The following is a 27,511-nucleotide window of genomic DNA, read 5'->3' as shown; positions in this document are numbered from 1 at the left end:
TATTTTGGAGGTGGCTTCCATATCTCCCTTCTCAAGCATTTTGTCTAGAAAAAAAAATACCTGAATGGATTGAGGCCAAGTCTGTGTGACACAAAACCATTAGTCTATAATTATCATTATGTTGTGGCATTTGGAGCAGGATTTTCATCCTGAGGGTGGCAAATGGACATTGTGACTGTTTCTGGATCCCAATCCTGTCCCCATGGGGAAGCACTTAGAGCCCTTGATTTTCATGAGGGTGATCTGTTAATTGGCTGCAGGGCAGGAATGGAGGCAGGACTGAAAGAGAATAGTCTTTATTTGAATAGATCATGGCAACCATTACTAATTGCTATTTCACAGATTTATTTGTTGAACATGGAGCAGGAGAGGCAGAGGTATAGAACCCAAGTCATGGCTACTGCTCATTTTGCAGATGCTGACCTGGAATCCTCCTTGAGGCATTGATGGAGAGGAGCGAGGTCCTCTTCCTTCAGGTTGGCAAGAGAAGGCCACTTTCCCAGACAAAGCAGACCTGGATTGAGGTCGACCGGAACGTGAGCATACAGAGTGTGATGTGCAGAAACTAGGTCCAGTGCCAAAAAAAGGTTCAATGATCTGATTCGCTCAGGCAAGCTAAGTTCAATGCTCAACTCTCAGGACTGGTCTCTGGTTATTCATCCTGCAGCAAACACACCAACTGAGGAGCCTGAGGGTGCATGCTGCTTCTGAACACAGGAGGATTTTGTGCACAGGACACTTGTGACCACTCAGCAAGGCTCAGAGTCATGGTGCTGTGTCTTATGTATATGAGCTGTTGGTATTGGCCATAGAGGCCAGCAGTGCCTCCTCTCTCTTTTTTGCCCTTGCAGGAGAAATGGGCTGAAAATGACCCAAGAGCCCAGACCAGAGGAGGGGTTCCCTACCTGCATGCTATCACCTCAGTGGAAGAGGGAACCATGGAAATCATCAGGATCGCTGATGAAGAGCAAGTCAGGGAAAATTAGATGGACGCTACTGGAGGAGAGGGTGAACAGAAACTGGAATGTTTACATTGAGGGGGTGCATTGAACCCTAGCCCGTCCAACAACATGTCGAAGGCATTGGGAAATCTCAGCACTGCAAAGGTTTCTGCTCTCAAAGGCTAGTTCTCATGATCTCTTGTGTCTCCCACAGGTTCAGACATTGAAGTGCTAAGACTGATTCTGGCCAAGTGATGCCAGAGCAGAGCTCAGGCCAAGCACTGTTGAACCATACAAGCTCCCCTTCCACCAGCGCAGATACACTTTGATGGGTCCTTGCACATGATTAGATAGGGTGGCACTGGGTGATGAGCACCCAATGTAGCATCATCTGGTCAGTGAAACTGATAGCTCAGAAATGGTTTGAGGGGTTGAGAGTGTGCCCAATCTAGTGGCCCCTTCCAGTCATCCAGACCACCAGCCAAGGGCTGAGGCTATCACCAAGGAAGATGAGGGAGCCACCCCTCACAGGGCACCAACATCATCAGCTGCTTTTTTGATCTTTCTGACTGAGGGAGCATCTGTGTAGCAGGGCTCAGAGACAGAGGCTCCACCTGCAAAGGCACTGGTGTAGCAGCCTCTGGAGGTGCCCCCATTGGCACCTCCACAGTGGGGAGGTCTGCCATGTGGCATCTCAGCCACAAGCAGAGACAAGTGAGCAGGCTGCCTCTACCTCCTCTGAGGCCACAAGGCTTACCAAGAACAGAGGCCTCCGTATTGGGCAGGGAACTGAGTGAGTCACTGGGGTGTCCATTACTTGTAACTAAACACTTCTTGACTTTTGAGCACCATACAAATATTTGCACTTGGAACCAGACATATCAGCTTCCTTTTATTAATGGTGGGACAAGAAAAGAGGGATGAAGTGGTGAAGAAGAGTAGGGGTCCACGAAAGTGACTGATGGCTCACGACAAATGTGCATATTTTAATGGCAGTAGGAGTTGAGCTATTCCAGGCTGCATCTTCAATGGAAGTGTTCTCAACAGGCAGCTCAAAGTGAGTTTTATACTATGCCTTTCCTCCTGAGTTAGAGGCATTCAGCTGAAATGAGCATGAATCAGATGTTCCCTGACATTAATAGCATTCTGACGAGACCAGCAAGCCTTGCACTGGGCCCATCCACCTCTCTGTGCAGCCAGGGCATCTCTGTGTTCTGCTTCTTTCTCCTCCACCTCCTATTCTGATGAGCTGTGTCCCTCCAGAACCCCTCCCTCTTCAAGGTCCACACCTCTCTGGAGGGCCATGCTATGGAGAGCGTAGCAGACAACCATATTGAGTGAGACCCTTGCAGCAGTATACTGCAGGTCACAACCCGACTGGTCCAAGCATTTTCAGAAGACCAATGGTTTGCTCTATGGTAGTCCTAGTGAGCAATTGGCTTGAGTTGTAATGCTTCTTTGTCTTTTGTAGACGGATGAGTAGCCATCTCTTCAAGGGATATCCCTTGTCCCATAGAATTCATTCATGGGATTTAAGGAGTAGAGTGAAGAGCTGTGGCGGCCTGAATTGGCAGAGGATGAAGGAGATATGAAGCTCCAGGGAAGTGAACAAATGCAGGAAGCTCTTGTGGTTGCAGACTGGCTGAGCACTGAAAGAGTGGAAGCCCTTCTTGTTGACAAATCTCACTGATTGCTCAGCTGGTGCAATCAATGATGCCCTCCATCTGGGGGAATCCAATGATGGGGATAAAACTCATTGCCCTCTGTGCCTGCGAGGCATTGTCTGTCTGAAATTGAATGTATTGTCCAGCTCTCGCAAATAGGGTATCAGTTTTGTGAGATGCCATCAAAGTCTGCAGCTGACCCTTGGAAGGAGGCAGAGCAAAGAAATTCAAGGCCAAAGTGACTTTTATGGCTACTGGCAGGGAACGGAAAGCAATGCTGTGAGGTGTGATGTCTTCTATGCTCTCTGTGAACGTCTGTCTGGAGAGCTACAGTCTCCTCTGACGCTGGTTCTTGGTCATTGTAAGGTAGCTCTGTCTTCAGCAGCAGATCCTATGCTGAAGATATGGCCTCTGTTGTCTTCCTGCCCCTCATCCCACTCCCATGCCCTCTGATGCATGGGGCTCACCCCTTCCTATGAAGGGTTTTGCTCCTCATCACCACTGCATCTTCAATGGAAGTGTTCTCAACAGGCAGCTCAAAGTGGGTTTTATACTATGCCTTTCCTCCTGAGTTAGAGGCATTCAGCTGAAAGGAGCATGAATCAGATGTTCCCTGACATTAATAGCATTCTGACGAGACTGCAAGCCTTGCACTGGGCCCAACCACCTCTCTGTGCAGCCAGGGCATCTCTCATCTCACCAAAATCCGAGGGTCACACTCTCATAGCCAGCTGCTACCTTTCTTGTATTCAGGTGGCCTCCCAATTACGTTTGTAAGCCTTGGCCCCTCTTCTTAAGCTTCCTTGATTCCAGTAAGTTGACAAACCCCTGTACAGCCCAAGCGCTTACTGACCACTCTCCCACAACCTGTGCAGACCTGTGCGCCAATGGCTGAGTGCCCCTCTGCCATTCTCTCTTTCATTGAACCTATCTAATTCCCTGGTTCAGCCATGACATGCTCCCGGCTGTGTCTGCCTCCATGCACCTGATCTTCCCCAAACCCAGTGTGCAACCCATGCACCCTCATCAAAATTTGAACATGGCCCTCAACTAACTCTTAATGAGCTCTTCAGCTACCTTAATTACTGTTATTTATGGATCAAGCAGGTTCCCAGGACTGGTGAAACTTGCCTACGCTGGGAACAGCGGTGGGAAGTCATATTGGCTGGTGCCAGTTATTTCATCCCCTCAACTGCCTCTGTTCCCCACCCCTAGTGCGACCTAGAAATCCTGCCCTTGATGTCTGCAGATTAGTTCTTAAGTTCCTAAAACTGCTGGATCTTTTGCTGTGCCATGTGGACAGAAAACAATTATCACCTGTAAGAATAAACAAAGAATGTTAAGAGCCCAAGGGGTTAATTTGTCTAATTATAATTTCCTTCTGTCAACTTAGAAACGTAAAAATGAATAAAACCCAGTATATAAATTTACCTTCACTAAAACAAAAGCTGTTGCATGGTGAGTTAAAAAAAATCAGCTGTTTGCGGAAATAGTTCATGTCGGTGTGCTTATTTGCAAGATGGGGGAGTGAAACATTTTGAGTTGCATGCAATTGCACCACAATACATAAATTAAAAAATATCCAATTGAAAAAGAACAAACTATTTTAATAATTTTCCCCCAAATCTTGGTACCCTTCTTTTGTAAACCACCACAAATATTTGGAAACAGTCACTGAGACCACACATCTTCAATTTAAACTGGACAAAGCAATGGCAGCTTTTTTAAAATCTCTCATCCAGTTAAAGCAAAGTGTTTTGAAAAGTTTAAATTGAATTCTACCAAGCATCCCACTAAAGGTCACTTTAAGGTGAAGCTCATCATTCATAAAAACAAATTCTTTGGTGGCTTTCATTGTTATACAAGTAATTTTTTTATTAATAAATCCACTACTGCATCTTTAAATTAAATTGTTACCTTTATTCCAATTCTGGGTGCATAATCTCAAGTTCAAATAAACACAATCAACAATCACATTCACACTTTCAGGCAATTTAGAAATACAGATTTCTGTAATGGGTTATGAACTCAAAAGCGCCAAACATTTTGTGATACTTCTAAATCTTGGGCCAAGAGAAAATTTAGAGTTTCAACTGGTTCAAACCAAAAATATGACTCTAGTTTCCCACCAAAATACATACATGTATATGCATGCTTGGAGCCGGCAAGTAATGAACTTAAAATAAAACCTGCCTATATACTGCTAACATTAAAGACAAGACTACAAAGAGTTAAATGACTTCGAGCTCTTTCCCAGAAGGTGGGTGGCGCGAGAATCAAAGCAAAAAAATCACTCAATTTTTAAAGAGACTTCTGACAAAAGAAACATGGTGACTTCTTACTTTCAGTAATTTTCATGTTTCATTTTTCTTGATGCAGAGCCCGGCTTTCAGCTTCAATGATGATTTCAACTTTAAGTTTATTTTCTTTCTTCTTTTGAACTGTGGTCGCAGCAGCTCATTTTGGTTCCATACATAACTTACTTTGTTTTAACAGTGAGGCAAAGTGTGCCCCATAGAGCAACTTATCTCTGCTTTTTCTTAGCTTAAGGTTGCATTTCTGCATGTCCTCAGAGAGTCTGTAATCCTCAGAGAGAATGTAATTGTAATCCCCATTGCACTCTTCTAAAACTCTTAGGATGTTCATCACCTCAAGCGTGTCTGTTTTCTCTGTTAGGATATCTATGAACTGTTCCCTGTGAAATGCTATTGTCATTGTAATTCTGGTTTCATTTATTTAAAATGCCCTCTCTTTCGTATGCAGTCTTAGTGGTGATCACACAGGGTTAATTGAGTTTACAGTTCTCAAAAACCAAGGCGAGAATGTCTCCTACTTCTGTGACCCCATTTTTGATATGATTGTGAGACTTAATCAAGAGTCACAGCTTACGCAAAAGAGTCGAGGAGACTTAGGCGGTTTATTGAGGAACAACACTTTAAATACAACACGTAATGAAGATAGACATAGACATAGACTCATAACAGATGAGAAAGTTTGCTGGCCCAAATCAGATAGATGGATGATGAGGCAGAACAGTTTGACATTTACAGCCTACGGTAATGATTTCTTCTTCGGTCGTCTCTCAAATCGGCTGAAGTGTTAAACCGAAGTTAGCATGGATCCACTTCGAGGAGTTCTCCTTCATCTGCCCTGCTTTTCTTCTTGACTGCCCATTTATAACCCTTATTTCAGGGTCCAGTGGATCTCTCGTGTCAATCATTCAATTACATTTATTCATTGAGTTGTCCAGTTACTGGGGAATAGATATTCAAATGGACCTCTCCAAACCTAGGCTCTGGCCCTATAAGATCAACCTTTTACTTAACTCTTGTATGGACATTTTACCTTACCATTTGTTAAGATATGTGGATCTTTAGGCTTCTCTCTCATCAGGCCCAGCTATGCCTACACAAGGGTCTGTTTCTGGGTTGGTGTCCTTGGCCACATAACAGGCCCTTGTGAAAAACATTATTTGACATGATTAAGACTATTCTGTTTAGCTCAGGCAGACTGCTGAAGATTTTTCCTGAATGAACTTCTGATCCTATATACCGCTATTCCTTACAATTCTATAACACTACTCTTTCTTACATAGTTGATGAGGTAGTGCAGTAGATGTATATGTAGAGTTTGAAAAGGCATTTGATAAAGTATCTCATGACAGACTTATTTGGAAAGTAGAAGCACATGGTATTAAAGCACTTGGTATTAAATGGACAGCTGTAACTTGGGTATATAATTTAATATGGGATAAGAGACAGAGTATTGTGGTGAACAGATGTTTTGTTGACTGGAGAGAAATGTGCAATGGGATCTTCCAGTGGTCCATTAAGACCATTGCTGTTTTTGTTATTATATAAATGACCTGGTCTTGGGTTTGACAGTATCATTTCAAAGTCTGCAGACGATACAAAACTTGGCAATGATAGAAGCAGACTTCAGGAGGACAGACAGACTAATGAAATAGACGGAAACATTGCTGATGCAATTTAATACAAATAAACAATTATTTGAAACATACTTTGGGAAAAACAACATGGAGAGGCAGTTAAGTCTAAATGCTACTATAATGAGGAATACGCAGATTCCCAAATCTTTGAAGGTGGGACAGTGTGTTGATAAGGCAGTCAAGAAACATATGGGATGACTAGCTTTGTAAATAGGGCTTTGAATATAAAAACCTTTACAAATCTCTGGTGGATTACTGTGTACAATTTTGGGTATCACACTTTAGAAATGCTGCCAAGATCCGAGGTACAGAGAACCCAGGATGTAACCAGGGATGTGGCAATTCAGTTATATGATGAGATTAGAGAAGCTGGGATTGTTCTCCTTAGAGCAGAGAAACCTAATACAGAACCACAGAATTGTGACGGCGCAGAAGGAGGCCACCCAGCCCATCGTGTTTGCACTGGCTCTCCAAATGAGCATCATTGACTTAGTGCCATTCTGCTGCTTTTTCCCCGTACCTTGCACATTGATTCTATTCAAATAATCATCTAATGCCCTCTTGAATACCTCAATTGAACCTGCCTCCACCGCACTTCTAGGCAGTGCATTCCAGACCCAAACCACTCGCTGTGTGAAAAAGCTTTTTCTCACATCACATTTGCCTCTTTTACAAATCGCTTTAAATCTGTGCCCTCTTGTTCTCGAACCTTTGACGAGCTGGAACAGTTTCTCCCCATCTATTCTATCCAGTGCCCTCATGATTTTGAACACCTCTACCAAATCTCTTCTTAGCCTTGTCCTCTCCAAGGAGAACAGTCCCAACCTCTCCAACCTACAGATTTAAAAATTACCAGAGGTTTTGATATTGAAAATCAGGAGAAACTAGGCAGTTTGACATGTAGTTGAAGAGGACTAATTTGAAGGATTATTGGAAAAAGTTGGGGTGTTGGACTACATTCAGTTTCAAAGAGCTGACAAAGGTATGAGGCCAAATGGCCTCCTTCTGCGTGGTAAGGTGCTATGGTCCCAGCACTCAAACCAACTCATGAGAACCAGATTGTTAGCATGTGGAATGAAGCGATTCAGGAAGATGTGGGACTGATAGGGACATATGGCTAACTTGTGGCTCCGAAACTGAACAATGATTCTTGGAACTAACTTGACTGTGAAGTGAGTTAGGGAAGGGGGATAAATGTGACTGTGTCGGCACAGTGTTTTGGAGCCAAAGGGCTTGCGCCCAACTCCACAAAGAAGTGAAATATAGCATTACATTGGTCGTCCTCTTCTAAACTTCCAATCTCAGCTATGATTTTCGGCCCTGAATGGAGGGAATGGGGAATAGACGGTCATAGCTAATAGTCATTACCAGTGGCTCAGTGGTTGCACTCTTGTTTCCGAATCAAAGGCTGATAGTTCATGCCCCGCTCCAGAGGCTTGAGCACAAAATCTAGGCTGACAATTCAGGAAATTGAACGAGATGTTTAGCCGTGGCCCTCTCAGGCCGACATAAAAGAACCTAGGCCACTATTTTGAAGAGGAGCAGGGAATTCTCTCTGATGTCTATATCTATCTCTCAACCAATTTCATCATAAAAAGATTATCTGGTCATTATCATTTTGCTGTTTGTGACTGCTTGCTGTACACAAATTGGCTGTATGACAACAGTGACTGCATTTCAAAAGTATTTAATTCGCTGTGGAGCACTTTGGGATGTCCTGAGATTGTGAAAGATACTATATAAATGCAAGTCTTTTTTAACTCTTGTGCCAGCAATTTCAGGATGGCATCGCAAGAAGGGAACAGATTTTCAGTCCCTTTTGGCTGCAAAAGGTAGTTAGTGTGGTGGAGTCCAAGGGGAAGGCAGCTCATCTTCAATGACAGTTATAAAAGGATAACAACTAGTAGAAATGGCTAATTGCTTTGTTTATTTTTCCAGGATCAGTGGATGTGTCCCGTCGTAATCCAATTGCCTCATGGATGTGTGCAATGCTTTATTGCTTTGCCAGTTATATAATGGCTGATGTACTGCTTGGAGAATCCCCCCTCCATTATTTTAACAACACTTCTCACATCTTGCTGGCAACTGCAGTTTGGTGAGTGGACATAGATTTTGTTATTCAGAGAATTTACATTGTTAAATTCACTTTTTGTTATGGATGTGACAAGCTCCAAGGTAGTGGTCAGATGAGACCATGAAGATACAAGGGTATATTTATAGCATAATTCACCTTAAAACTAATCATACTGTTTTTCACTTATACAAGACCTTGTTTGGACCCCAGTTAAAATACTGTGCCCTACTAGGTGATATTGAGGGTGGGCATAGAGGAGAGCCGCATGATTAATTTCCAATTTAAATCATCATAGTTATTCAGATCAGTTCAAAGAGTTGGGTATCTACAGAAACATAAATTTAGGGATAATCTGATCAAGGTTAATGGGCAGAGGAATAGTGAACTTGTAAAACAAGTTTGTTGGTTTGTGTGATGAATGTTGATTGTTAAATTTCTTCAAGTGAGAGCTGGGCATGTTTCTAGCTGGGATGGAGGTCACCTGGTACAAATGTAGGTACCGTGTAACATCAGTCAGGGCCAGAATGGTTTCCTGGGCTAGTTGGAAAAGATTCTTTTCTACTCTGTAATTGACATGGGTTTTTATGTGGCTTGACGTGAGGTGGGGAGTGTATGTGTAAGGCACCACAACTGTATAGGTAAGGCTGCATCATTGTCTGTCATTTTGTATGTTAAGATGAATTCCAATCACATTTTGGAATCTTTTGATTATCTTTTCACAGAAAGATGGATATGCAATAATAGGTCATTAAGATGCCAATGAGTTAACAATTTGTTGCTTGTCTTGACAAATGATAAACAGCTCACAACCATTGTATTGTAGAGTTGCTGGCCTGGGCACTCACCAAGTAAACGACAACAACAGCTTATATTTATATAGTGCCTTTAATGAAATGAAACCATCACAAGGTGCTTCATAGGAGTATTTTCAAACCAAATAAGACACTGCATCACTTAAGGAGATGCTAGGTCAGATGACCAAGAGCTTTAAGGAGTGTCTTAAAGAATGAAAGCGAGGTTGAGAACTGGAGACATGTTGGAGGGTATTCCAGAGCTTGGGACCTAGGCAACATTTTTAAAAATTAATTTATGGGATGTGGGCGTTGCTGGCTGGGCCAGCATTTATTGCCCATCCCTAACTGCCATTGAGAAGGTGATGGTGAGCTGCCTTCTTGAACCGCTGCAGTCCATGGGGTGTAGTTAGACCCACAGTGCTATTAGGGAGGATTTTGACCCAGCGACAATGGAGGAACGGAGATATATTTCCAAGTCAGGATGGTGAGTGGCTTGTCGGGGAACTTCCAGGTGGTAGTATTCTCATCTATCTGCTGCTCTTGTCCTTCTAGATGGTAGTGGTCGTGGGTTTGGAAGGTGCTGTCTAAGGAAGCTTGGTGAGTTTCTGCAGTACATCTTGTAGATGGTACACACTGCTGCCACTGTGTGTCGGTAGTGGGGAGAGTGAATGTTTGTGGATGTGGTGGCAGTCAAGCGGCCTGCTTTGTCCTGGATAGTGTCAAGCTTCGAGTGTTGTTGGAGCTGCACTCATCCAGGCAAGTGGAGAGTGTTCCATCACACTCCTGATTTGTGCCTTGTAGATGGTGAACAGGCTTTGGGGAGTCAGGAGGTGAGTTACTCGCAATAGGGTTCCTAGCCTCTGACCTGCTCTTGTATCCACCGTATTTATATGGCTAGTTCAGCTCAATTTCTGGTCAATGGTAACCTCAATCATCAGTGAACATCCCCACTTCTGGCCTAATGATGGCAATAAAGTCATTGATGAAGCAGCTGAAGATGGTTGGGCCCAGGACACTACCCTGAGGCACTCCTGCAGTGATGTTCTGGAACTGAGATGATTGATCTTCAACAGTCACAATCATCTTCCTTTGTGCTAGGTATGATTCCAACCAGTGGAGAATTTTCTCCCTGATTCCCATTGACTCCAGTTTTGCTGGGGCTCCTTGATGCCACACTCGGTCAAATGCGGCCTTGATGTCAAGGGCAGTCACTCTCACCTCACCTGTGGAGTTCAGCTCTTTGGTCCATGTTTGAATCAAGGCTGTAATGAGGTCAGAAGCTGAATCATCCTGGCAGAACCCAAACTGAGCATCAATGAGAAGGTTATTGCTAAGCAAGTGCCACTTGATAGCATTGTTGATGACCCCCTTCCATTACGTTACTGATGATCGAGAGTAGACTGATGGGGCGGTAATTGACCAGGTTGGATTTGTCCTGCTTTTTGCGTACAGGACATACCTGGGCAATTTTTCACATTGCCGGGTAGATGCCTGTGTTGTAGCTGTACTGGAACAGCTTGGCTAGGGAAGCAGCAAGTTCTGTAGTAAAAGTCTTCAGTACTATTGTTGGAATATTGTCAGGATCCACCTATAGCCTTTGTAGTACCAAGTGCCTTCTGTTGTTTCTTGATATCATGTGGAGTGAATTGAATTGGCTGACCTTTAGCATCTGTGATGCTAGGGACCTCCAGAGGAGGCTGAGATGGACAATCCACTTGGCACTTCTGGCTGAAGCTTGTTGTGAATGTTTCAGCCTTATCTTTTCCATTAAAGCACTGGGCTCTATCATAATTTAGGATAGGGATATTTATGGAGCCTCCTCCTTCACTGAGTTGTTTAATTTTCCACCACCATTCATGACTGGATGTGGCAGAACTGCAGAGCTGGGATCTGATCCGTTGGTTGTGTAATTGCTTAGCTCTGTCTATTACTTGCTGCTTATGCTGTTCGGCATGCGAGTAGTCCTATGTTGTAGCTTCACCAGGCTGATGCCTCATTTTTAGGTACGCCTGGTGCTGCTCCTGGCATGCCCTTCTTCACTCTTCATTGAACGCATGGCCACCCAATGGTGTGGAGTAAATGGCAAGTAAAACACAGAGACAAATATAGACAGAGGGGAGGTAATTGAAACCGACTAGTTTAGGCTTGTCCAATGTGCAGTCTGCAGGCTGGATGTGGCCCACGAAGCCCCCCCATTGTGGCCCTTGGTTGTAGTTTTCAAAATGCTGATAAGTGCAGTGGAAGATTCTGAAAGAAACTCAGGGGTGAGCCTATCAACAGCAAATGTGGGAGAGAAGCATATGAACATTCAAACTAGGAGCAGGAGTAGGCCGCTCAGCCCTTCGAGCCTGCTCCGCTATTCAGTAGATCATGGCTGATCTGACTGTAACCTCCCGCCTGCCCCTGGTAACCCTTCATCCCTTTGTTCATCAAGAATATATCTACCTCTGCCTTGAAAACATGCAAGGACTCTGCTTCCTCTGCCTTTTGAGAAAGGGAGTTCCAAAGACTCACTACCCTCTGAGAAAAAAAAATTCTTCTCATCTCTGTCTTAAATAGGCGACCCCTTATTTTTTAACAGTGACCCCTAGTTCCAGATTCTCCTCCAAGAGAAAACACCCCCTCCACATCCACTCTGTCAAGATGCCTCAGGATCTTGTATGTTTCAATCAAATTGCATCTTACTCTTCTAAACTCCAGTGGATACAAGCCTAGCCTGTCCAATCCTTCCTCCTAGGATAACCTGCCCATTCCTGTTTATTATTAGTTTAGTCTATTAGTTTAGTAAACCTTCTCTGAATTGCTTCTAATGCATTTACATCCTTCCTTAAAAAATGAGACCAAAACTGTCCACAGTTTTCCAGATGTGGTCTCACCAATGTCCTGTAGAACCGAAGCATAACCTCCCTACTTTTGTATTCAATTCCCCTCGCAATAAACGATAACATGCTATTAGCTTTCCTAATCACTTGATGTACCTGTATACTAGCCTTTTGTGGTTCATGTACTTGGACACCCAGATCCCTCTGAATCTCAGAGCTCTGCAATTTCTCACCATTTAGATAATAAATTGAAAGTGCAACAACTCTGGCAGCAGCGAGTAGTGTGCTCTGGAAAAAGAGGTTTGGAGTCGGGGGGAGGAAGCGACACAGAGCGAGATGGGGAGAGAGAGAGAGGCCTCTGTGCCATGCTAGGTGGGGGAGGGAGATACTCCCTGACGACTTGAGTTGGGGAGAGAGAGACTCACTGCCAGGCTGGGTAGGGGAAGTGAGACTTGCTCCCGGGCTGGAAAAGCCTGGATGTGACGGTGTTAGCAGGTGGGGGACTGGGGCTGGGTGCATGGTGCGGATGAACAGAATCCCTGCCCGGTGGTGTGGGAAAGAGAGTGAGTGTGGGGGAGGGAGACAGTGAATGAGTGCAGGGGTGGGGGGAGAGAGAGAGAGTGTGGGGGAGGGAAAGAGAGTGAGTGAGTGTGGGGGAGGGAAGGAGAGTGAGTATGTGTGGTGGAGAGAGAGAGAGTGAGTTCAGAGAGAGAGAGTGAGTGAGGGGGAGAGAGAGTGAGTGTGCGGTGGAGAGAGAGAGTGAGTGTAGGGGTGAGAGAGAGAGAGTGAGTGAGTGCTGAGGAGAGAGAGTGAGTTCAGGGAGAGAGAGAGTGAGTGTGGGGGGAGTGAGTGAGGGGGAGAGAGAGTGAGTGAATGAGGGGGAGAGAGAGTGAGTGTGGTAGAGAGAGAGAGAGAGTGAGTAAGTGAGGGAGAGAGAGTGAGTGAATATGGGGGAGAGAGTGTGATTGATTGTGGGGGGAGAGTGAGAGTAAGGGAGAGAGAGCAAGGAAAAGAGAGAGAGTGCGTCTGGGGGGGAGAGATAGTGTGTGTGTGGGGAGACAGAGAGTGAGTGTGGGGGAAGAGAGAGAGTGACTGAGTGAATGTTGGGGAGAGAGAGTGAGTGAGTGTGGAGAAAGAGAATAAGTGAATGTGGAGGAGAGAGAATGAGTGAGTGTGGGGGAGGAGAGTGAGGGAGAGAGAGAGTGAGTGAGTGTTGGGGAGAGAGTGAGGGAGAGAGAGTGAGAGAGAGAGAGTGTGAAGGGAGAGAGAGTGCAAGTGAGTGTGGAGGGGAGAGAGTGTGGGAGAGAGAGAGGGTGAGTGAGTGTGGGATTGTGTGTGTCTAACTCACTCACCCTCACCCCCAAACACCAACACACAATCACACCCACTCACATGGTGGCTGAGGGTGTGCGCATTAAGAGATTGGGAGTGAGCCAGACAAACAGACTTTGTATTAAGAGATTGGGAGTGAGCCAGACAAACAGACTTTGTCCCTTTCACACTCTAATGGTGATATTTGTTCACTACTCTTCTTCAATGATGATCAATTTATTGCTTTGACATTGCTTTATTTTTGCTCAGCAAGTTGTTTCTTCTCTTCATACCTCAACTTTATTTTGAAATTAATGTTGTGCCAAACTTTACCGTTCCAAAATTTGCTCATTTGCCCCTTGAGTGAGAAGTAAATGGAAATACGGCCCCCCCCCAAGTGAAAAGGTTGGACAAGCCTGGGCTAATTGCTCTAGTTTTTAATAAGAATGCTGTGGAGCATTAAGACCCAACAAAAAGACGTTAGAAAGATACAATGCTGTGTAGTTAAAAATGAGTGTTTAAGTTGAGGACCTACTGAAATGAGAGATTTAAAAAGTAGCTCGAGGAAGAAAGGAATAGAAGGATCTATTGATAAAGTGTGATGAAGTAGGATGGAAGGAGGCCTGTGTGGAGCATAAACACTGGCATAGACCTGTTGGGCCGAATGGCCTGTTTCTGTGCTGTAAAATTCTAAGTAATCTATGAAATGTGGGAAAGCATAATGTATTCATTAGATTTTCTATTATTGCATAATTACAAGTTATATCAATGGATTTAAAAGAATCTGATCACAACATTCATTGTCTTCACTCATTGTCAAATAAAGCAGCTTAACATTGTATTAAGCTTCAACTTACCAAGTGTTTCTTTGATCCACCTTCTGAGAAATTGGAGAAGTACATGTGCAAAAGATAGATGTGTGATAGGTCACAAGGAGGTACTATATTACACCCCACCTCCCGTGATTACACTATTGTGCAAGTAAATATAGGGTAGTGTGAGTCCATTTCTATAATAGGAAGATTAGAGGTGTGGTTGATTTCCCTTTCCAAATTCAAAATGCTGAGGCTTATGATTGTGTTGTCAATGCAACATAAAACAGAATCTGGACTTTCTGGATTCGTATTGCTCATTGACAACCACACACTACACAGAATCATTGTATGGTTACAGCACAGAAGGAGCCCATTTCATCCATTGTGTCCATGTCTGCGCTCTGCAAATCAATTAGTGCCAATTCCCTGTCTTTTCCCAAAATCCCTGCAAATCTTTTCTCTGAATCAATTGAATCTGCCTCCACAATATGCTCAAGCAGTGCATTCTAGCTCTTAATTAATCAGTTACTAAACGAAATGGAGCATAAACATAACTGTTTACATATATATATATGAACATACAAATTAGGAGCAATAGGCTATATATATTAATTAATTATATATTAATATATTACACATGCAGTTACACTAATTAACAAATTAATATTTATTACATGTTAGCTTAGGATGACCAGAAAATTGTGTACTTCAGGACCACACAGAAAAAAAGCCTGTTTTGTTTAACTGCAGGACCTGTCACAGAATCTATATTTGTATGTGGAGGGATTGTATCTTTTATCTAAACTAAAATGCTAATTTATTCTGGGAAGGACAATAGAATGCCTCACACTCCCAACTGTTCTCTAACTCTTAACTTCAGACCCATTTGTGCAAATAATCTTACAACACTGGTCATTCAGCCCATCATGCTTGTGCCAGCTCTTTGAAAAAGCTATCCAATTAGTCTCACTCCCCTGCTCTTTCCCCACAGTCCTGAAATGTTTGACTTTTCAAGTATACATCCAATTCTCTTTTGAAAGTTACAGTTGAATTTGTTTCCGCCAACCTATCAGGTAGGTCACAACAATTTGCTTCCTAAAAAAATTCTCCTCATGCCACTCCCCCAGTTCTTTTACCAACTAACTTTAATCTGTGTCCTCTGGACACTGACCATCTTGCCAGTGGAAACAGTTTCTCCTTATTTACTCGATCAAAGTCCTACAGAATTTCTAACACCTTTATTAAATCGTCCATTAACCTTCTCTAAGGAGAACAATTGTACAGTAATTTGAGAGATGAATCTTACAATTCAGCTAAAACAATTTACAGTTGCATTCTACACTTTCTTTCATTTTCAATGGCTATGATGTGTAAACACAATGGATTTGTAGTAATGACGGTCATGGCTTACCAAGATCTGGGAAAAGCAAAAGAGAATTGCAAAACAATTGAAATTTTTAGTGATGGCAATTTTTGTAAAAGTTAATTCCCTTACCTTTTGGACTTTTTCCCTCTATTTTAAGCTTCCTCCATTTAGATCATCTTAGTCGCTTAATGAATTTCAGAACCCAGCAGAGGCATGATGCAGCTTGAAACTGTGCCTACTGTTCCAGGGCACTATGGGCAAAATAAATCTTCAAAGTAAACCACATTAAAAACATATTTGATGACACTTATGTTGGTTTTATATAGCACCCATTAAATAAGTTTTAGTTGCTAATATTGAAAGTATATGAAAATTCATTATTGACTCAAATAAACCCATGATTTCAACCTAGGTACCTAATCTTTTACTGCCCGCTGAACCTTTTCTACAAATGTGTGGCCTTCATGCCTGTGAAGTTGGTCCTTACTGCTATGAAAGAGGTGGTGCGGGTCCGCAAAATTAGTATGGGTGTTGTCCATGCACACCACGCCTACCACCATGGATGGATCATCATGGCTTTGGTTGGATGGGCCAAAGGTAAGTGACCTTTAAGCTATTAATTTTTGATTTGTTACACTTGGTATTACAGTGCTAAATGTTCATTTTGTGTTAACCAGTCCTGCCCTTACTGTGCGAGTAATTGGAAATCTTGTGAGAGCTACCTACCTTCCAGCTGCCTTCTCCTCAAGCAAAATTTATTTTTTTGCAGTTGAACCTGAAATGGGTTTTGGTATTGGTTTCAAAGAATGTAAAACTTTGTGATATGGAAAATTGCAATCTGTATAGAGATAAAGCTAGCTATACAGTCAATGCAGGAAAAAAACCCAGATCTTCTTGGACCACTAATTGGTGGTGGTCATTGTTATTTTGTTTCCCACAGGTGCTGGAGTTGCATTGATCTCCAACTTTGAACAGCTAATTCGTGGAGTCTGGAAGCCAGAAACAAATGAGTTTCTCAACATGACCTTGTAAGTGAAAATAGCAGCACACAGGGGATAAAATTCATCCTGGGCAGTAGTGCAAATGAGCCAAAGGGAATTGACAGCCTGTTTTGCAACCTGCCCAATTTTGGGAAAGAATATGAAAAGGAATATAAAATGGGCTGCCAATTCATAGAAGCCTGCTTCATTCTGCCACTCAAAACTACTTTCCCTTCTGCCTTCCCCCAGTTATTTCTAGGGTGGAGGAATTAATGTTTGAATCTTTGATGACAGTGACATATGCAGATTCAGTCTTGTTCTTCAGGTCTCAGCCATGCTGATGTGGAAAGGTGGGAGGGATGGGAGCAGTGGTGGAGGGGTTTTGGGGGATGGGGTGTTGGTGGTGAAAAGGACACTAAGCAGAGACCAGGTTCTCCCCACAAGGGCACAGAAGAGTCATGAACAGCATTGCTGATGATTTGAAGTCACAAACCTTCTGGTGGAACCTGAGAGCAGACAATCTATTGTCGTTTTCAGCTATTAAAATGATTTAGACACAGAAATTAAGAGCGCAAAAAATCTCTCAAAATATTCACTAAAATGAAACTGTAAATATTGCACAGATGGTGAAGCTAACTGTACAATTTTATTATGACTTCTCGCAGCCCGACAAAAGCTAGTTTGGTTGGAGCAGTTATCTTCACCCTACAGCAGGCTCGCTGGCTTCCCATATCCAAACACAACATCGTCTTCCTGTTCACTATCTTCATGGTTGTTACAAAGGTAAATACATCTTTTCAATTCACTAAAATAAAAATAGGATTCAGGAATGCGTCGTGCCAAGCCTTGCCTTGGTAAGTGGGGAATGCCCTTCCAACCTAAAAGTCCATGATAGGTTGAAATACTGAAAGTCAATGTTGATTGTTATTCAAAACTTCTAGTCTTTATTTTGTTGTTTTTAAACGTTGTCTATTAGGACATGATTTTTTAAAAATTCATTCATGGGATGTGAAAGCTGCTGTCAAAGCCAACATTTATTACCCACTCCGAATTGCCCCTGACAAGTTGCTGGTGAACTGCCTTCTTAACTGCTATAGGCTGTGTGGTGTAGGTTTATCTAAAGTGCTAGTAGGTAGGGAATTCCAGGACTTTGCCCAACAACAGCATAGGAATGGCGATATATTTCAAAATCAGGAAGGTGTGTGACTTGGAGGTGAATTTGCAGGTGGTGGTACTCCCAGTAACCTGCTGCCCTTGTCCTGATAGGTGGTAGAGGTTGCAGCTTCGGAAGTGCTGTTGAAGAAGTCTTGTTGATTTGCTGCAATGCATCTCGTAGATGGTACACATTGCACCCACTGTATGTCAGTGGTGGAGAGATTGAATGTTTAAAATGGTAGATGGGGTGCCAGATAAGTGGACTGCTTTGTCCTGGATGGTGTTGAGCTTCTTGAGTGTTACTGGAGCTACACTCAGCCAGGCAAGTGGAGAGTGTTCCGTCACACTTCTGACTTGTGCCTTGTAGATGTGGACAGGCTTTGGGAGTCAGGAGGTGAGTTACTCACTGCACAGTTCACAGCCTCTCGTCGCAACAGTATTTATGTACCTGGTCCATTTAAGTTTCTGGTCAATGGTAACCCAGCAGTGATGTTGGGGGATCCATCAATGGTCATACCTTTGAGTATCAACAGGAGATGTTGAGATTCCCTTTTGTTGGAAATGGTCATTGCTTGGCACTTGTGTAGCGCGAATGTTAGTTGCCACTTATTAACCTAAACTTGAATGTTGTCCAGGTCTTGCTTCATTATCTGAGGAGTTACAAATGGGACTGAGTATTGTGTAATTGCTAGTGAATATCCCCACTTCAGGCTTTATGATGGAGGGAAGGTGATTAATGGAGCAGCTAAAGGTGTTTGGGCCTATTACACTGTCCTGAGGAATTCTAGCAGTGGTATCTGGGAGCTGCAACAACCATCACCTTCCTCGGTATGACTGCAGCAAGTGGACAGTGTTTTCCATTGACTTCAATTTTACTCGTGTTCCTTAGTCCACACTTAGTCAAGTTGCTTTCTTGATGTCAAGGGCAATCACTCTCACCTCACCTATCTATGGTTTTTTCACTTTATTACTAGTGGATGCACTCCCAGTAATAATATGAAGCAAAGGGAGGGATAGAGGTTGCAGGGATGTTCCAATCCATCTTGAATTGTATGAATACAGGGCCTGGTCATACTTAATGCTGTCCTTTAGAGTGAGCAACCATTAAGGCTTTGGACAGCAAAAATTCAGACTAAACGCAATGCAAAAGATACCAATGGAACAAAGCACTTAGAATACCAAAGACAAAAGACTGTCAGTAGTACCAACCCATGCTATCACTGACTGACCAAAAAAATAAAAACTTGCATTTATATAATACCTTTTATGACCTCAGGATGTTCCAAAGGGCTTTACAACCAATTAAATTCTTATTGAAATGTAGTCTTTAAATGTAGGAAGCACAGTAGCCATTGAGCATAGCAAGGTCACACAAACAGCAAAGTGATCATGTTCAGATAATCTGTCCATATCACCACTGCACTGCAGACATTCTAATCCCCATACCATTAAGATTTTTAGAGATATTAATCCTTACTACCATGCTGATTCTACCAGTTATACTGACACATTCCACTGTTCTACTGATTGATTTAACTATCCTTAATGCTACTGTAACACTAATTCATAATGCTACGGCTATGCCATTAATTTGGTGATTGTGTATCTTGTTGCTTATCTGATGGGGATAACACATTTTTGAATATAATTTAGAGAAGAGGTGGTTTTTACGTAAGACTTGGATTGTTGATGTAAAAGGGTATTCTCATTAAATGCAGCCCTTCGGGTTCTTTATGCCTCCTATGAAACTGCAACTGATTCCTCATTTTAAAATAAAAGAACTCTTTCAAACAGTTTATAAGTCAATGTTAGAAATAACACATGTTAAAATATATCCAGAGACAACTAAATTAAACTGAGCTTTTCACCATATATATTATATATATATATATTACACAGAAATAAAGAGTTGTACATCCAAGTTTGCAGATGACGCTAAGAGGGCACAGTAAATGCTGTAGATGGGAGCAGGAAGTTAGAAAAAGATGAGGCTGGAATTTTCCAGTCCCATTAGCATTGGGCGTCATGGCGGGCAGAGGGACTTATGGCAAGAAGGTCAAAAATCGATTTTATGCTGTCGCGAAACCAGTTTGCGATTGTCTGCTCCACCTGTCAATAACAGGCCACGTTTCCCGCCACCGCATGTCGGGAAGGTCATTTTAATTTATTTACATCTATTTATAAATTGGAATCATCACCCCACGTCAAATTTACCACCCATGGCATGCTTCATGACTGCCTTTAAAAGATGTGCACTTGGCGACCTGAACTTCAAGGGGAACTTGGAGGTAAGATATCAAGAAAGAGGCACCGCGCATTCACTTGGGGTGCAAGGCAGCAGAGAAGGAAATACTCAAGCACATGCTGGAGGCGTGGGGAGCAAGGCAGCACAGACAGACTGAAGGAAACACGGAAGCACATGCCTGGGCGGCGGGGGGAGGGGAGGTGATGGAAGCAGCCCCGCACTTGGAAAAGCTTGTCAAAAATGAGCATTCTTCCGCAGCTGAGACTGTTCAGCTGTAGCTCCATTGACATGCTTGGAGTTGGGCCTCTGAAGCTTTTTGCCCATTCAAACAACGCAAAAGCATGAAAATCCCACCAAATGCTCAAGAAATTTTCACCCCTTAGGCAGGAAATGTAAATTAATGTGCATTTCAGGGAGCAGCAGAACAATTGGTTGACTGGGCAAGTTGTACAATCCCCTTGTAAAAGGTGGCCATTGCGCAATCACTGGTGGCGGCACTCACAGCCCTTTGCAATGTGTTTATGAAGGTTTGGACCAGTATCCATTATGGCTCAAGCTAATAACGTAGCCTTGCAGTGCAGGTTAGGAAAATGCCTGCACCTGAGTTGAGAGCACAGCATTCAGTCCATAGCCGAAGCTGCCACCAATCAGAAGTGGGTGGGGTTTTGGATAGCCAATGAGCGCACTACACCTGGAATATTGTGTGCAGTTTTGGCCTTATCTGAGGAAGAATGTTCTTGCTATAGAGGGAGTGCAGCGAATGTTTACCAGACTGATTCCTGGGATGGCGGAACTGACATTTGAGGAGAGATTGAGTTGGTTAGGATTATATTCACTGGAGTTCAGAAGAATGAGGGGGGATCTCATAGAAACCTATAAAATTCTAACAGGACTAGACAGGGTAGATGCAGGAAAGGTGTTCCCGATGGTGGGTCCAGAACCAGGGGTCACTGTCTGAGGATACGGGGTAGACCATTTAGGACTGAGATGAGGAGAAATTTCTTCACCTAGAGAGTGGTGAGCCTGTGGAATTCACTACCACAGAAAGTAGTTGAGGCCAAAACATTATATGCTTTCAAGAAGGAGTTAGATATAGTTCTTGGGGTGAAAGGGATCAAAGGCTATGGGGAGAAAGCAGGAGCAGGGTATTGAGTTGGATGATCAGCCATTGTCATAATGAATGGCAGAGCAGGCTCGAAGGGCCAAATGGCCTACTCCTGCTCCTATTTTCTATGTTTCTATGGCCTTCCAAGTGGTGTCCAGCACTCTCCTGCATGCGTGAAGGGGCCTTTAGACTTAACCAAAAGAGGTTCTTAGGATGTATATGCTAACCCAAGTGTTTCTCTCTTTGATCCTGCAGGAGGAGAACATCAGGATCATGAAGCTTGATGATTTAGCGGTTTGCCTCATGGCTTACAGAGACCAGAGAAGAAGAAGGAGTGGAGGAGGGACCTGGCTCGACAAAGGAATGAGCACCTCCATCAAGATGAAGGTGCGGCAGGGCCTCCTGTGCATGCGGTTGAAGATCCACAACGAGCTGTCACTTGGAGGCACCTAGCTAGACAGCGCCTGTCATTCGTGCAGATGACTGAGAAGCAGTGTTGGCAAAGACTGGTTAATCACATATGCCACCTGCTGTAGGATCTTGCGCCACGAGGACATGGAGGGCATCCACCGTCTGTGGCCATGAATGTGACTGTGGCTCTCAATTCTTACGTCAGTGGCTCCTTCCAGGGCTCCACTGGTGACCTGTGTGGGATTTTGCAAGCCTCCAAGCACAAGTGTATCCAGGAAGTCATGGATGCCATCTTCGTGAAAGCACAGAATTTTGTGCATTTCGCCAGAATCAGGAAAGCCAGGAAACAAGAGCGCTGGGATTTGCGCAGATCTCTGCAGGATGCCATCGACTCCACTCATGTGGTGTTTAGATTTCCATGGCAAAAAGCAGTCAACTATGTCAGCCGCAGGGCTTCCACTCTCTGAACGTTCAGCTGGTGTGCGACCACCACAAACGTATCCTACAGGTCTGTGCACGATTCCCAGGGACCATCCACGATTCCTACATCCTTAGCAGGTCTCAGATCCCTGACATCTTCCAGGGTCCAGAGAAGCTGCAGGGTTGGCTCCTTGGGGACAAGGGCTACCTGTGGAGGACATGGCGGATGATGCCGGTGAGGCAACTGCAGACTGCTGCAGAACAACAGACCAAGGCTCATGCCGCGACCTGGACTTTGGTGGACCAAATGATAGGCATCTTGAAAATGAGGTTCTGATGCCTTGACAGGTTTAGTGGAGGACTGCAATACAGACCCCAGAGGGTGTCGTGCATCATTGTCGCTTGCTGCGCATTCCACAACTTGGTGCTTCAATGGGGGGATGACCTGGCTGAGGAGATGGGGGAGCTGCACGTATCCTCTGATGAGGAGGACATTGAGGGGATGAGGATAATGAGGCCCTCAAAGGTGAGGATGCCCACAATGAGGCCATCGCACTGGTCAGATGAGGCAGGTCCGTTTGGAAGGCCTTCATCCTCTCTCCTCTTTCCTCTGCAGGCCCAACAGAATGCCTTCCTGGCTCCAATTCCCCAGGCAATGGATGATGATGATGATGATGATGATGATAATAAACCAGAAGGCTTCTTGAGGCAGACAGAAGATTGGAAAGCCTTCATAGCCGCAAGATTTGTGGAAGATGATGACTAGATGCAGTGAGGACAGTCCTGACATCCTCACCTTGCATCTGTGAACGTTTGACTCCTGTGTGGCTGATGGCAGGGCACATACCCTCAGTACTCAGGCACATGTCATGGAGATGCAGCAGAGGCCCTAATAGTCGCTAGATTCCAGGAGGATGAAGATGACATGCAGTGAGGACACTCCATAAATCTTTACATTGCATCTGTGAATGTCTGACTCCTGTCTGGCTGAGGGCAGCTCACTTGCACTTTTGTGATCAGGGTCATATCATGGAGATGCAGCTGTAAAACTTTAAATTCACCTAATTCTTTGTCAGCCTTCAGCACCTGACCCCTTCAGGAGCACGGCGTCACCAGTCATAGGTGCTGAGGAGATGGGGGGGCCAGCCCCACCTCAAAGATGCTGAGAGCGCTCAGAGAGAATGATGGAACTCTCTGATGCCTGCCCACGACATTCTAGCAGCAATGCCAAGCACCATCGAGGTTCAGGCATCACTAATGTGTCAAGTAAGTGTCAAGCCAGACCACCACTTTAGTCTGAAGTGGAACTACATGGAAAAGAGGCCCTGGACTTAGACACCTGCCTTTATCTTGTGCAGGAACCAAGGTTTCACATCTGAGTGACACAAACACTGCTTATCATAACAAAGAGCCATAGGTAAGGAGACAGTCTTGGGAGTTTATTTACAATAGTGAATATTATGTACAAGTGATTAATACCCGTGCCCAGACTATGCAACTACATCTTCTTAACCTTCCTAACCTTGCCATTTTGTCTTGGTGCTCCCCAACATCCACAGCGGGGGTGAAGGCAGCCTGCTGACTGCTATGCCCTGTCTGTGATGACCTTGATGGGCGTCCTCTGGAGGGCCGAGACCTAGAGGGCCCCGGCCTGCTTGGGTCACAGGAGGGGATTTGGATGAGTCGGACACTCCCGCAGTCACCTGGGTGGATGGCCTGGGGTGTGCACCAGCTGATGCTCCTCCCTATGGGTGCCCCAGGTTGACTCCTTGACCAGAAGGGGCAGATGGAGCTGCCCTGCAGCCCTCTCATGTTGACACTGCTGGAGGCCAACTATGGCATCAGTGATGGAGTTCAGCCAGCGCAACAGTGCAGGACAAGTGTCCTGGACCAAGGTCCCCATGGTGGCCGCCATCCTACAAGTTTTGACCTCAGTGCGGTGGCATGCCAGCGCTATCACCTCAGACTGAAGGCGGACAATTGTGCCTTGCAATCTGAGGAGTGCAGTGGACATCCCTCCCTGATGTTCCCGAGTTTGCCTTTGCAGCTCCAGCAACTGAAGTATGACCGTGTCCAGAGGCTCCTCATCTGACTTGGATTCAGCAGATTTCTGGCCTCCAGCAGTCCTTTGAGTGCTGGAAACCTGGGAAGTCCTTGCTGCTGCCTGCTTTGGATCAGACAGGGTGATATGCCCACCAGATTGTGACCCCAAGGATACTCTAGAACTTGGTCCCACCCAGGTGTGTGTCTGTGCTGGTGGAAGGTGTGGGTGAGGATGTGGGTGGAGGGTGTGGGTGAACGCTGTGATGTTCTTCAATCGGGGCGTCATCAGGTTCTTCTCCCGAGGGGTCTTCGAGGCTTGAGTCGAGGACCAGGCTCATGGGCCCCCTCAGCTGCCTCCCAGATGTGCCTGTGAAAACAAGGAGAGATAATTCGTGCATGGCAGGGGATTGTGGAACAGGGGAAGTGACTCACAACATGGTTGTCTGATGGATGTTGCACTGCTGGATCCTCATTTGGTTAAGCACTGCCGACCTTACTGTAAGCACAGGAATGGTCCAGATCGGGCAGCTGAATGACTCTCTTTCAAAGTCTGTGAGGACCTTGATGTCAGGCATTCCTCCACCAGTCTGCAATTTCTCCTGTTTGTTGTGTGCCAGCTTGTCCTGCATGATGGAGAGAGTGTAAGCAGAACGCCTGCCAAGCCAGATGAAAAGGATGACTGGCATGTGTGGGAGGTGAGTGGTGCCATGAACATGATGAGGACACAATCCGCAGGGCAGATGAAGGTGTGTGTGAGAGAGTGAATGATAATTTCCCTTGAACTGACAGTGAGTGAGATCCCTGTGGATGTGTGATGGGTTTGTGTGTGTGTGATTTGAGAGTGATAAGAGTGAATTGCCCTGCCGAAATGGAGATCATTCATCCTCTTTTGGCACGAGATGGCTGTCCTCTTTTGCAGGGGTTTGGTGCTGACCACCTCTGCCATTGCTTCCCATGCTGGATTTGTCACCTTGCTTGCTGGTCTTCTCCCAGGGCAGGAGTAGAGGACTTTGCGGCAGACCTCCACTCCATCCTGTAGGTCTGAGGGCGGTGTCGGTAAATTTGGGGGCAGCATGTTTCCTCCCTTTGGCAGCTATGACTTTGCAGCAGCTTCAGATCACTTAGAGAATGCTAGCTCTGTGCAGGGTGCCCTTTAAATATGGTGACTGGGTTACTGAAGGCCTGAAGGCACAGCGGGTGAATCAGAGGCCGCCCCGCCAGCAATCCACTGTGCTTCCCGGGAATGCATTATTAATGAGGCTGGGAGTGGGTCGATACAGCCAAAAAACCCACCATTGTGGCCAGTGTGTGAAACATCCTTTTTCTTACCTGCTACCGCACTTAGTGCAAATCTGGGATGTTTCTGCCCATAGACATAGCAGATGGAGTTCAATATGGGGAAGTATAAGGTAATCCACTTCAGCTTCAAGAATGACAATTCTGGTTTAGGAATCCAGGATAAGGGGGTGCATTCTAAGCCATTTAGAACACAAAAGGCATTGAAAATCTGGAATTCTATCCTGATAGGGCTGTGGATGCTGGGTCAACCAAAAGATTTTTCTTAACTAAGAGATAAGGATCAAAGGCAGGTAAATGGAATTGAGGTATAGATCAACCATGATCTAACTGAATAATGAAACATGCTTGAGAGCCTAAATTATCTATTCCTGTTCTTCATTTAATTATAATTACAAATGATTAAAATAATGTCAGAAAAATTATGTTACAAGTAAATGAATATCACTAGCTATTGACATTTTACATTCTGCCATTGTAGATATTCATGACAGCGACACATTCCCATGGGTCACCTTTCGCTCCAATTGAAGCCTTTATTTGCCCCATTGTCTTTGGGAATGCCTGCAGTATCTACGATGATCATGATCGTGTCTGTTCTCGTGACAATATGCAGAGCAGCACCCCTTGCAATCTGTCTCCATACACAGCCAAGACAAAGGAGGAACTTAATGAAGGGACAAGGAAGAAGAAATGCAAAAAGACTGAATAAGTGAAACACTCCCACCACAGTTATCAATGCGTGCTGAAAGTGCAATTTCTGGGACTTAATGTGATCTGGAAACTGTTACTATGAGGAAAATCGACATAATTGTACTCATACAGTCTACTAGGGTTTGCGTTTGAGCTTGTCTGTCTCATTAAATGGAAAGAAAAATGTGAACAAACAGTAGTTAGCCTATCCTTCCCAGAGATGTGTTTCCTAGTCTCAAGTTCCATCTAGAAAAGACAGACAGCATTAATATGGTAATGATTAATCAGTGTCTCTGAGAGGTCATTCAGGTATAGAATGTGAAGTATATGGAAATAGTCATCCAGATTCTTTTTTAAAATTGTTGGGATGTACTGTTGGAAGTATGTAAGGGGAAATGCCTTATTCACATCTAGCCAACACTGTACTAGATCAGAGAGAGCATTATTTTGTCACTGCAAAAGTGAACGTAAATTCTATTTCCCAGCATTGTTACCTCATAGATCTTGGACTGAACAGCCAAAAAAATGGAAGTGCTATAATTATTAGCTAGTGCTGAAATGGAATGTTCTCTGCTGATAATTAGAGCACCTGCATCGTTTTCATTCTGGATTCACAGTGGAAACACAGTCACTAAAAGTGATTCCAGTTTTGACAGTGGAGCTGCGGCACAGTAGACAGAGGAATGCCATTTGTGCATTCGTTAACCCTTAGTCCATGAATATCTATGGTATAAAATGCTATAGCTGTATTTGTACCACAGATATTTGCTAGAAATGCCACATCAGGAAAATTCAGGGTAAAAGTAGGTCAATGTGCCTTTTTAAAAGAGAAACTCATTCTCCTTCTGTTATGGTCTCCTCATTCTTTACACACGCACACTACAACCTTTATCAGGTGAATGTAGGAAGTATTCCATTGTTGCCAAAAAATACAATGTAAGGAACTCTGTTATATTTGTGGTCTTCCAAATGAAAATGATGTAATATAATAAAGATTAAGAGACTTTATGTCTATTGAAATGTATTGAATGCCCTTCATCTGCTATGTTTTCCACAACAATGATTACTGCTTATCAAACATTACGGCCAGGATTTTCATGCCTCCATCTGTTTTGGAATGGAAGGAGGATTTAAAAATGGCAGGTGGGACACGCCTCTGAAATTCCCACCCTTGTTTTTAAGGCCCTGGGATAAGGGTGCAAGTGGTAAGCCTGATCTCAGCAATTGTGCCCTTGCCTATTCTATTGTGGAGCTGGGCGTTTCAGACACCCTGCTATTTTCATGGAATCGGGCCCGTTGTGGTAGGAGATGTGGTTCAGAGCACCACAGAGGAGTTGCAAGTTATACGTGTTTTTACTGCAGAGATTATAGGGCTCTGTCCTGCAAAGGTATATTGACTATTACATTGACTATCATTGTGTAAGTGT

The 27,511-nt window shown here is 44.2% G+C and overlaps 1 protein-coding gene across 1 annotated transcript in view; it reads left to right on the top strand.

Annotated features, from left to right (window-relative positions):
* tmem38a (transmembrane protein 38A) overlaps positions 1-27,108 on the top strand; it is a 50,252-nt gene extending 23,144 nt beyond the window's left edge. Inside the window, exons 2-6 of the mRNA XM_041203809.1 lie at positions 8,493-8,649; positions 16,149-16,333; positions 16,677-16,764; positions 17,382-17,499; positions 25,873-27,108. Of these exons, the coding sequence (XP_041059743.1) occupies positions 8,493-8,649; positions 16,149-16,333; positions 16,677-16,764; positions 17,382-17,499; positions 25,873-26,103 (779 nt within the window). The 3' untranslated portion in view covers positions 26,104-27,108. The remainder of the gene's footprint in view (positions 1-8,492; positions 8,650-16,148; positions 16,334-16,676; positions 16,765-17,381; positions 17,500-25,872) is intronic.
* The last annotated feature ends 403 nt before the right edge of the window (positions 27,109-27,511 follow it).

This window comes from Carcharodon carcharias, chromosome 14 (assembly GCF_017639515.1).
Source record: "Carcharodon carcharias isolate sCarCar2 chromosome 14, sCarCar2.pri, whole genome shotgun sequence".
NCBI classification, from domain to species: Eukaryota; Metazoa; Chordata; class Chondrichthyes; order Lamniformes; family Lamnidae; genus Carcharodon; species Carcharodon carcharias.
The sequence above is the reverse complement of the archived record's forward strand: the minus strand, read 5'-3'. Positions and strand labels throughout refer to the sequence as shown.